The sequence below is a fragment of the Mus caroli genome, unplaced genomic scaffold (genome assembly GCF_978045245.1).
Source record: "Mus caroli unplaced genomic scaffold, Mus_caroli_1 scaffold_2, whole genome shotgun sequence".
NCBI lineage: Eukaryota > Metazoa > Chordata > Mammalia > Rodentia > Muridae > Mus > Mus caroli.
The window spans coordinates 143,845,389-143,857,595 of record NW_028227257.1 but is presented as its reverse complement, the minus strand read 5'-3'; the positions used below and the strand labels follow the sequence as shown (position 1 = coordinate 143,857,595).

The 12,207-nt window shown below is 39.4% G+C and overlaps 1 protein-coding gene and 2 pseudogenes across 1 annotated transcript; 1 reads left to right on the top strand and 2 right to left on the bottom strand.

Moving 5' to 3' along the window:
• The first annotated feature begins 785 nt into the window (after nt 1-785).
• On the top strand, nt 786-1,739 carry LOC110289441 (olfactory receptor 1f45-like). Its single transcript, XM_021155644.1, has one exon. The coding sequence runs from the start codon at nt 786-788 to the stop codon at nt 1,737-1,739; it is 954 nt and encodes a 317-aa protein (XP_021011303.1).
• Nucleotides 1,740-6,432: 4,693 nt separating this feature from the next.
• LOC110289437 (heat shock cognate 71 kDa protein-like) lies at nt 6,433-8,392 on the bottom strand (annotated as a pseudogene).
• A 2,539-nt stretch (nt 8,393-10,931) lies between these two features.
• On the bottom strand, nt 10,932-11,923 carry LOC110289440 (olfactory receptor 1f45-like; annotated as a pseudogene).
• Nucleotides 11,924-12,207: the final 284 nt, after the last annotated feature.

Below are 12,207 nucleotides of genomic sequence, written 5' to 3'. Positions count from 1 at the left end.
GGCAAGACATTTTAAAGCATCGGGATAAACACCCCTGACTTATGGACTTAAAAATCTTATTCTGTGTGTCACTAACTTTCAGGTCAGAGACAGATTCTGACTCTGGCCCAGATATATTTACCTTGAGCTTTAGTTATTCTGCATCAAATAGGGGGAAATGTGTAACAATGAGTGGCAAAAAAGGGAAATCACTAGCAAATATGACATTTAAGTGGAATTTTAACAGATGAAGATAGTGGGGATAATTATATATTCTTCTAGTTATATCAGTTCTACAATTATTTCTTAGCCATATTAAGGTATATTAGTTCAACAAATGTCTTTATTTGTACAGAAGCATAGAAAGTCGTCATGCTAGTATTTACTTATAGCTCTACTTATAGTGAAACCCCGACTTATAAAAATATTTGAGAGCCCTACATGCTGGAGATTCTGTTTTCATGAAAATATAGTTATTAATGAGGTTAGAGTTTAGGGAATTTTCAGAGAGGAAACTAGGAAACGGGATAGCATTTGAACTGTAAATAAAGAAAATATCTAATTTAAAAAAAAAAGAAATATTACAGGTACTTCTAACACTCAACCTTAGATAGTTTGGTTGTCTTGATGGAACACTATGAACAAAAGAACAAAGTAAGTTCCTTAATGCTGAAGGTTAGGGGCAGAATCCTGCTCCAATGACTAACTCACTTAAGATGAAGAATATAAGATGTGTTTGAGCCTTGGTATTGTTCTCTTTTCCAACTGTGATCATTCCTCTTTGCAGGTGATTTAAACTGTGATTTATGGCCACTAAAAACAAGACAGAAGTGACTGAGTTTGTGTTGTTGGGATTGTCCAGTAGGCCAGAGATACAACCAGTTATTTTTGGAGTTATCCTTATCATGTACCTGATGGCAGTTTTGGGCAATACTCTACTAGTACTTGTTGCTTGCTCAGACCCCAGGCTTCAGACCCCCATGTACTTCCTTCTCAGCCAGCTTTCCTTGATTGACATATCTTTAACAACCATCACTATTCCTCAGATGCTAGTGCACACACTCTCTGTAAATCGGAGCATTTCCTATAATCGTTGCATGACACAATTATTTTTCTTTATGGCAGTGGGCAGCATGGAAGTCTACTTGCTGGGTGTAATGGCATATGACCGCTATGTTGCCATCTGCGACCCTTTAAGATACTCTGCCATTGTCAGCCATAGCCTCTGTCTGCGAATAACATTGACCTCATGGATGGTGGTCAGCCTTAACAGTCTCCTATACAGTGTGTTGGTCACTCGTTTAACCTTCTGTGGCAACAAGGTCACTCACTTCTTCTGTGACATCACTCCTCTGCTGAAGCTCTCTTGTACTCGACCAGTGCTTAATGAAATGCTAATCTTCACTGAGGGTGTAGCTGTGGTGGGTAGTCCCTTCTTCTTCATTTGGGGTTCTTATGTTCGAATAGGTATTGCCATGGCCCACATTCACTCCTTTGCTGCCTTGAAGAAAGCTCTGTCTACCTGTAGCTCCCACATTCTGGTTGTGCTGCTCCTTTTTGGCACTTTGGCTAGAATGTACCTTAAGCCATCATCCAGCTATGACTTAGACCAGGATCGCCAGGTCGCCATCTTCTACACGCTCATCTCCCCTATGTTAAATCCACTAATATACAGCCTTAGGAACCAAGATGTTAAAGGAGCACTATGGAGGCTTTTTAGGAAACTGCATACTTCAGACTGGCTCTCAGACAAAGAATGAGAAACAAATTCATTGGAACAAAGAGTTAATTTGAGACTATTTCAAAGAGCTGAAGTATACTTTTAATAAAGGACGTGAATCGTATCTCTATATAACAATCTTTGCTGTCAGTTCTCTCATGGTTGGATTAGGAACAAAATTACTTCATAAATAAAGTATTCTGGATCCCTTTCTCATTAGAATTGTCAAGACATTATAAGATCACTAAACCTAAATGCCTTTTGTGTATAGCATATGAACTAGGTAATAAGCAAAATCATAGCATGGCAGGTTGTATTACATATATTTGATAATTTTAGTGACATCATGTACTGCCTGATAGACACAAGTCAATGTGACTTTCAAACTCTTATTCATAATAATGAATTTTAAAGACATCACAAAATTAAACCTCTCTAATATATATATATATATATATATATATATATATATATATATATATATATATATATATATCAACTCCTAAGAATATTTTCAATTCTTATTGTGCCTGAATTGTTCCATTTTTATCTTTCAGTTGTTCCATCCAATGAGTCACGAACAGAGATTGAATAACTAGCTTCACTATAGCTCCAGTACTAAGAGGAGTGGTCAGGTTTGGGTTTTATGGCCAGTAAAACTTGCCATAAAAGAAAAAAGAAAAAAATCTAATTGGTTTAGTCTGTTATTGTCATAGATGGAAGCATGGCAACATGAAGGCATATATGGTACTAAAGAGGTAGCTGAGAGTTTACATCTGGATCCATATGCAGCAGGAAATGACAGTGCAGCAGGCACTGACAAGGCCTGAACTTCTGAGACATCAATGCCTTCCCCCTAGTCACACCCCTCCTCCAATAAAGGCATACCTATTCCAAGATCATACCTCCTAATAAGGCCATTTCTTATGGTCCCATGAAAGCTATTTTTACCCAAACCATCACATTTCCTGCCCCCTATAGGCTTGTACCCATATCATAATTCAAAGTGCGTTTAGTCCAACTTCAATGTCCTCATAGTATAGAACAGACTCAAACTTGTTTTAAAGTTCAAAGTTCAAAGTGTCTTCTAAGATTCCCCTATAGGGGTCTTTCTTAACTATAACCCCTGTAAAATCAAAATGGAAAAAGCAGATCACATAATTCCAACATATAATGGCACAAGATATATATTACCATTCCAAAAAGGAGGAAAGGGAACACAATAAAGAAATACTAGACCAAAGGAAGACCAAAAGCCAGCAGGGCAAACTACAAACACTGGAGTTTCATGTCTGATGTCAAAATGTTCTTCAGATCTCCAACTTCATACATTTTTATTTCCTTTTGTTTTCTTTTTCATTTATTTACATCCAAAATGCTGCCCCCCAAATCCAACATCCCAGAATTCTTCTACCCATCGTACCTCCCCTTTGCCTCTGAGAGGGGGCCCCACACCTAGGTATCCCCCCACCCTGGGGCATCAAGTCTCTACAGGATTAAGTGGATCCTCTCCCACTGAGGCCAGACATGACAGCCCTCTGCTACATATGTTCTGGGGGTCTTAGATCAATTCATGTAAGATCTTTGTTGGTAGCTAAGCCTCTGGGAGCTCCCAGGGGTCAAGGTTAGCTGGCACTGTTGATCTTCCTATGTGATTGCCATCCCCTTCAGTTCCTTCAGTTCTGCCTTCCACTAATTCTTCCGTAGTGGTCCCCAACCACATTCCAGGGCTTGGCTGTGAGTATCTGCATCAGTCAGAATCAGCTAATGGATAGATCCTCTCAAAGGACAGGTATACTAGGCTCCTGTCGGCAGTCATAGTAATGTCATGGATAGCCCATGGGATAGATCCCAAGTTGGGCAGGTCAGCTATTCCTTCAGTGTCTGCTCCATCTTTGTTCTTGCATTTCTTTTAAGGAGCAATTGGGGTCAAAAGTTTTGAAGGGACATTGGTGTCCCCATCCCTCCACTGGGGAACCTGTACTGACCTGTAGATGGTCTTTCAGGTTCCATATCCCACTGTTGGACACTTTGCCTAAGGTCACCCACATTAAGTCATGGCATCCTTCCTCATCCCAAGTCACTAGGACTTCCTAGAGGTTTCCTTCACTCACCAACCCAAGTAGCTAATTTTTCCATTAATTATCCTGGCCATCTGGGTCTCTCTCCTGTCACTTCCCATACCTGATTCTGCTCCCTATTACCCTCCCCTTCTCATCTCCCACCCAGAACCCTCCTTCTGCCCCCCATGGCTATTTTGTTCCTACTTCTTAGTAGGATTGAAGCATCCTTACTTAGGCCTTCCTTCTTGTTTAACTCCTTACAGTTTGTGGACTATATCATGGGCATTCTATACTTTTTGGCTAATATTCACTTATAGGTGAGCACATACAAAGCATGTCCCTTTGAGTCTGTGTTAACTAACTCAGGATTATATTTCCTAGTTCCATCCATTTGCACACAAAATTCATGATATACTTGGTTTTTTGTTTGTTTGTTTGTTTGTTTGTTTGTTTGTTTGTTTGTTTTTTATACCTGAATACCATTCTGTTGTGTAAGTGAACCAAAATTTCTGTACCCATTCTTTGGCTAAAGGATATTTAGGTTGCTTCCAATTTCTGGCTAATCATTATGATGGTGATGATGATGATGATGATGATGATGATGATGCATATAATGGAACACTTGTCCTTTGTGATATGGTGGAGCATCTTTGAAATGGTATAGCTGGAACTTCAGGTAGAACTATTTCCAGTTTTCTGAGAAAACACCAGATTGATTTCCAAAATGGTTGTACAAGTTTGAAAACCCACTAATGGAAGAGTTTTCCCTTTCCCACCAGCATTTGCTAGATATATACCATCTATCAGATGTAGGGTTAGTGAAGATCTTTTCCCAATATGTAGGCTGCCATTTTGTCCTATTGACAGTGTCCTTTGCCTTACGGAAGCTTTTCAATGTAAAGAGGTCCCACTACCAACTATAGATCTTACAGTCTGAGCTATTTGTGTTCTGCTCAGAAAATTTTCTCTGGTGTCAATACACTCTGGGATATTTCCCACTTTCACTTCTATTGGAATCAGTATATTAGGTTGCAGTTCTTGATCCACTTTGACTTGAGCTTTGTGCATGGTGATACATATGGAACAACTTGCCTACATAAGGACTGTCAGACCATCATCACTTGTTAAAAATTCTCTTTTCCACTGTATAGTTTTGTCTACTTTGTCAAAAACAAATATCCATAGGTATGTGGGCTTATTTTTGGGACTTCAGTTCTATTCTATTGATCTATTTATCTGTTTCTGTACCAATGCCATGCAGTTTTAATCACTGTTGTTCTGTTGTTCAGATTGGGATCAGGGAAAGTGATTCTTTCAGAAGCTCTTTTATTGTTCAAAAATTGTTTTGACTATGCTAGATATTTTGTTTTACCATATTAAATTGAGAATTGTGGTTTCAATATCTGTAAAAATTGTGTTGGAATATTGATGGTAATTGCTTTGACTCTGTAGATTGCCTTTTCACTCTCTTAATTCTACCTTTCCATGAATGTGAGAGATCTTTCCATCTTCTGAGGTTGTCTTTGATTTCTTTCTTCAGGATCTTGATATTCTTGTCACATGGATCTTTAACTTGCTTGGTTATAGTAAAACCAGTATATTTTATATTATTTGTGATGATTGTGAGGGGGATTGTTTTCTTTATTTCTTTTCAGCCTATTTATCATTGTATAAAGGAGGGATACTGATTGATTTCTTTGAGTTAATTTTACATTCAGCCACTTTGCTGAAGTTGTATATATGCGGTAGGAATTCTTTGGTGAAATTTTCTCATTAGTGAAATAGATTGCAATGTATTAGTATTAGCTCCTCTTTAAAAGTCTGGTACAATTCTAAGTTAAAACCATCTGGTCCTGGGCTTTTGTGGAGGTGGTAGACTTTTAATGAGAACTTCTATTTCCTTAGAAGTTATAGGTCTACTCAAATATTTATCCAATTTTCATTTAACTTTGGTAAGTGGTATTTATCAAGAAAAAGCATCGATTTCATTTAGATTTTCCAATTTAGTGACATAAGATTTTTGAAGTAAGATCTAATGATTCTTTAGATTTTCTCAGTTACTATGTCCTCCCTTTTAATTTCTGATTTTGTTAATTTTATATTATCTTTCTCCATCTTTTAGTTATTTTGGCTAAGGATTTATCTATCTTGTTTTTCTCAAAAAAAAAAAAAAAACTTGGTTTTATTGATTCTTTTGAATTGTTCTCTTTGTACCTAATGTATTGATTTCAACCCTGAGTTTGATTATATCCTGCTATCTACTCCTCTTGGATGTGTATGCATCTTTTTGTTCTAGAGTTTTCAGATGTTAAGTGTTAGTTTAAAAATCTCTCTGATTTCAATACAAAGGCACTTACTGCTACAAACTTTCCTCTTAGCACTGCTTTCATTGTATTTGGGTATGTTCTGCCTTCATTCTCATGGAATTCTACAAAGTCTTTAATTTCATTCTTTATTTCTTCACTGACCCAATGGTCATTAAGTAGACAGTTGTTTAATTTATATGAGTTTGTAGGCTTTCTTTTGTTTCTGTTGTTGAAGTCCAGCTTTAATCCATAGTGGTCTAACATGCACATGGTTATTTCAATTCTCTTGTATCTGTTGAAACTATTCCATGTTACCTATTTTGGTTCCTTGTGAAACAATGCTCCATCCTCTTCTTGGACTGACTTAATCCACCTCTTCAATGGTGGGGCCTGAAGAAGCACCACCAGATGGGGAAGATCTTCCACCAGGGAAGCCACCAGGGATTCCTCCGGGCACACCATCAACACTCTGGTACAGCTTGGTACTGATAGCATTGCAGACTTTCTCCAGTTCTTTCTGCTGATGCTCAAATTCTTCCTTCTCTGCAGTCTGGTTCTTAACCAGCCAGCTGATGATTTCATTGCACTTGTTAAGAATCTTCTATTGGAACCAAAGAAAACACATGTTGTGACTCATGGCTCTAGCTGCATATGTAGCAGAGGATGGCATAGTCAGTCATCAATGGGAGGAGAATCCCTCGGTCCTGTGAAGGTTATATGCCCCAGTATAGGGGGCTTCCAGGGCCAGAAAGAGGGAGTGGGTGGGTTCGGGGCAAGGGGGAAGGGATATGAGGTTTTCAGAGGGGAAACTAGGAAAGGGGATAACATTTGAAATGTAAATAAAGAAAATAGCTAATAAAAAATAGAATCTTCTGTTTGTCCTCATCATTAATATTGACTTGAAATTTCTCATCTTCAAATGTTGCTTTCATGTTGAAAGCATAAAACTCCCATCAGTTTGTGGAAGAGACCTTATCTCTCTGCTTCCCATCCTCAGCTTTGTACTTCTCAGTGTACTTTGTGCACTCAATATTCTCCTTAAACAAGCACCCTTGTCATTGGTGATGATGATCTTGTTCTCTTTATTGTGCTCTTATTTACAGCAGAAAATTGAGGATGCCATTGGCATAGATGTCAAAAGTAACCTTAATCTGAGAAACCACACAGGGTGCTGGAGGTATGGCTGTGAGCTCAAACTTTCCAAGCAGGTTGCTGTCCTTAGTCATAGTCCTTTCACCTTCATACACCTGAATAAGTACACCTGGCTGGTTGTCAGGGTAGGTGGTGAAAGTCTGTCTCTGCTTGGTGGGAGTGGTGGTATTGTGCTTGATGAGGACAGTCATGACTCCACCAGCCGTTTCAATACCAAGGAAAAGAGGAGTGACATCCAAGAGCAGCAAACCCTGAACATTCTCAGACTTGTCTCCAGATAAAATGGCTGCCTGGACAGCTACACCATAGGCAACAGCTTAATCATTGTTAATGCTCTTATTCAGTTTTTTCCATTGAAGAAGTCTTGTAGAAATTTCTGAGTCTTGGAGATTCTGGTAGAACCACACATCAAGACAATATCATGGATCTGTGACTTGTCTAGTTTGGCATCTTGAAAAACCTTCATTACAGGGTTGAGTGTGCCACAGAACAGGTCAGCATTCATTCTTCAAATTTAGCCCAGGTAGTGGAGGTATAGAACTCAATTCCCTCATAGAGAGAATCAATCTCAATACTGGCTGGGGTTCTGGAGGAGAGGGTGAATTGGCCCACTCACAGGCAGTGCAGAGATGCCTGAAAGCTCTCTAGTTCTCACTGATGTCCTTCTAGTGCTTTCCCTTAAACTCAGCCATGAAATGGTTGAACATTCAGTTGTCAAAGTCTTCTCCACCCAAGTGGGTGTCTCCAGCTATTGATTTAACTTCAAAAATTCCATCCTCAATAACAAGGATTGACACATCAAAAGTGCCACCTCCCAAGTCAAAAATCAGCACATTCCTTTCAGCTCCAACCTTCTTATCTAAGTCATAAGCAATAGCAGCAGCAGTTGGTTCATTGATAATTTGAAGTACATTGAGGCCAGAAATAGTTCTAGCATCTTTTGTTGCCTGGCTCTGAGAGTCACTGAAGTAAGCTGGCACTGTGACCACAGCATTGGTAACAGTCTTTCCAAGGTAAGCTTCTGCAATTTCCTTCATCTTTGTCAGAACCATTGAGGACACTTCCTCTAGTTAGAAACTTTTTGTCTCCCCTTTGTACTCAACTTGGACCTTGAGCCTGCCTGCATCATTTAGCACCATGAAGGACCAGTGCTTCATATCAGACTGAACAACAACATCATCAAACCTATGTCTGATCAGACATTTAACATCAAAAACTGTGTTCGTGAGGTTCATTGCAACCTGATTCTTGGTCACATGCCCAATTACTTGTTCTATGTCAGTGAAAGCAACATAGCTCTCTGTGGTGCAGTTACCCTGGTCATTGGCAATTATTTCCACATTTCCACGCTGGAAGACATCCACACAAGAGTAGGTGATGCCAAGATTAATGCCATATGCAGGTCCCTTAGACACAGTTGCTTGTGTGTAGGCCCTGCTACACTGACAACAAGGCTACAGAAATGCCAGAGAGCTGCCTCTTCATTCAGTAAAACCTAAGGTCAATTTCTTGTGCTTCAGCTATGTTGGGATATGCAGGGCTTGCTCTAGCAAGGGCTCTGGTGGTGTCATATTACCCTGGCTGTTGTTGGATTTGTTTTTACACTGGCCTTTAGCCATCTGAGTTTTGCAGTTATACATTTACATGGTGATTTCTGAATTTATCTTTATTGGGTGGCTATTTTTTGGATGATTTTCCCCTTTGGTTTCTGTTTCCTTTGATGAGTGGCCTGAGTGGCCTGAAGTTCCAGTGACTATCTAGTCTTCAGGTCCAGTAGGGTATCTCCCCTGGGCTTTTTGTGCCTCTGAGGCCTCTGGAGATTTGGGGGCTACCCTTGCCTCTGGGATCCCTAGTACTAGCATGGTATGGAGTCCTTCATGCCAGTAGCCTCCAGGGAAACAGGCTAGGTGTGAGCTGAAAATGGAGTCCAGAGTATTGTGTTTTAGGAGAATATGGTGGAAAATGGTGTGGGGTAGGGTCTTAAATATTTTTTTTCTCATGCTGGCAGTAATTGAGTAAAGCAGGCAGAGTTGTAGGGCGGAAGATGGAGCATAGGGTATGGGGTACAATTTACCTATCTTTAGCGGTGATTTCATGGGTATTAGTGGGCACTGTCTTGAAAAAGGAGGGGCTTACCTGGTGCCTCTAGGATCAACAGGCCTTCAGGAAAGCAGGAGAGTGTGGGGCAGGGCATGGCATGAGGTGCTGTTTACTGCTGTTGCCCTGTTGTCTAATAGGAGACAGAAAGGGAGTGGATCTGAGTGAGAAGAGAGGTGGAGAGTCAATGGGAGGAGTAGGTGGAGGGGAAGTTATGTGAGAGGAAATTGATTTCAGTAAAAAGAAAAGACAAAAAAAATAAGGATAAATTGACTTCTTTCCCTATTTATATCCTTTCTATTTATTTTTCTTGTCTTACTGGTTTTGTTATTGATCTTAGTAGGAACTCTGAGTTTTTCTCCATTTCATTTGAAATTGGCTACAGATTTGCCATGCATAGCTTTTATTATGTTGAAGCAATCTCCCATCACCCCTACCCTTTCCATGACTGTCTTCCTAAGGGAAAGTTGGATTTTGTTGAACATTTCTCTGAGTTTAATGAGATGATCATGTAATTTCAGCATTTGAGTCTATTTATGTGATGGATGACATATATTGATTTACATACAATGATCCATCCATGTGTTTCAGGAATGAAATGAACTTGGTTGTAATGATGAATTCTCATTCATTTATTTGAAATACTTTTTGATAATTTTATACATGGGTGCTATATTTACATCATTTTCTCATCTCTCTTTTCCTTCCCCAACTAGTCTTGTTTCTTCTACTGCCTTTCAAATTCATGACCTTTCTCTTACTCAATATTCATTTACACACACACACACACACACACACACACACACACACACACACACACATCCCTAACTGAATCCATTTAGTGTCTCTTATATGCAATACATCCTGCTCCATATATGTTAAGGTTTATTGTTAAGTTTTCCTGCCATGTTTAGAAGATAATATCTTCTGGTCCTCTGGCTCTTACAATCTTTTCACCTCCTCATCTGTGATTCCCCCTGAGCATAAGGTATAGAAATTCTGTTGTAGGTGTATTGGTTGGGGCTGAGTAGCCAATAGACACACGCTCTCTACATGTATACATTATGGCTTTCTGATATCAGTGACCTATACTAAGCGCTATAGAACAGTTAATGGATAAAAATGGAAAAGTTGTTTCACTATAAGCATTTAATGTATTACATTACAATGAGAGGACAGATTCTAAAAATGATATTATGAAAATATTCAGAAACTGTTCCCTATTCCATAATTTATGCAAAATCCACTTGTGTGAATAACAGATTTATAATTCACATCAGTTTCTCTCTGAAGAGAGTATTTGAAAAAAAATCACTAAAACAATGGCAGTTCTTTATACCACACTGATTTGATATCAGTTAACTTATGTTTCTCTAGGTTACAGGGTTCACAAGTAAAATGAGATATTTGGGTTTAGTGATTTTAAAGAATATTCTTAGTTTCACTGAGATGAGATTGATTCACCATGAGTCAAAAGAGTCCAGAACTATTCATTCATTAACTCACTCATTCCTAACTCAACCAATGGAGTGTTGATAGCAAAAACTATTCCATAGGAATATGAATTGTAGACATTATGAAGAGACCACTTCACCTATCTGCAGTGTTTTCAGACTAACCCTTGCTTCTCAGGAGATTCGCTGGCATGTGTTGTGGGAAATCCAAGCTGGACACCGCCTGAGATATAGTTTCCCAAAAAGCCTCCACAGAGCTCCTTTAACTTCCTGGTTCCTGAGGCTGTAGATTAGTGGATTTAACATGGGAGAAATGAGTGTGTAAAAGATGGCAACCTGTCGATCTTGTTCTAGATTGTAGCTGGATGATGGCTTGAGGTACATGTGAACCAAAGAACCAAAGAGAAACATCACAACAAGAACATGAGAGCTACAAGTGGACAGAGCTTTCTGCAGGGCAGCAACTGAGTGCATGTGAGCTATAACAATACCTATGCGAACATAGGAGCCAAAAATAAAGAAAAAGGGGCTTACCACCACAGCTACACCCTCAGTGAAGATTAACATTTCATTGACCACTGGTCGAGTACAGGAGAGCTTCAGTAGAGGAGTGATGTCACAGAAGAAATGGGTGACCTTGTTGCCACAGAAGGTTAAACGAGTGACCAACACACTGTACAGGAGACTGTTAAGGCTGACCACCACCCATGAGGTCAATGTTATTCGCAGACAGAGGCTATGGCTGACAATGGCAGAGTATCTTAAAGGGTCACAGATGGCAACATAGCGGTCATATGCCATTGCACCAAGCAAGTGAACTTCCATACTGCCCACTGTCATAAAGGAAAAGAGCTGTGTCATGCAGCAGTTATAGGAAATGGTTCTGTTTACAGAAAGTGTGTGCACCAGCATCTGGGGAACAATGATAGTTGTTAGAGATATGTCAATCAAGGAAAGCTGACTGAGAAGGAAGTACATGGGGGTATGAAGCTTGGGGTCTGAGCAAGCAACAAGCACTAGTAGGGTATTGCCCAAAACTGCCATCAGGTACATGATAAGGACAACTCCAAAAATAACTGGCTGCATCTCTGGCTGGCTGGACAATCCCAACAACACAAATTCAGTCACTTCTGTCCTGTTTTTAGTAGCCATAAATTGTGCACTACATTACCTGTAAAAAAGGGAAGAAGATCAGAGCTGGAAAAGAAGATGTCAAAGCCCAGCCATATCACAGTTATCTGCATCCCAGATTGGGTAACTGGGGAACTTGTGAAACCTGTGCTTTTTAATTAAAAATCATTATAAACATTTTTTTAAAATGTTAAGCCACTCTCTGGAGTGAAGATATCCTTCTCACTTTAAGCACCAAGAAACTCAGTTTTGTTCTTCTGATAACTGTGTTGCATTAAATCAACTAAACTTACTCAAGATGTGAA

Excerpts from the sequence above, each read along its gene's own strand:
- LOC110289441 (XM_021155644.1), top strand. The coding sequence starts at position 786 with ATGGCCACTAAAAACAAGACAGAAGTGACTGAGTTTGTGTTGTTGGGA.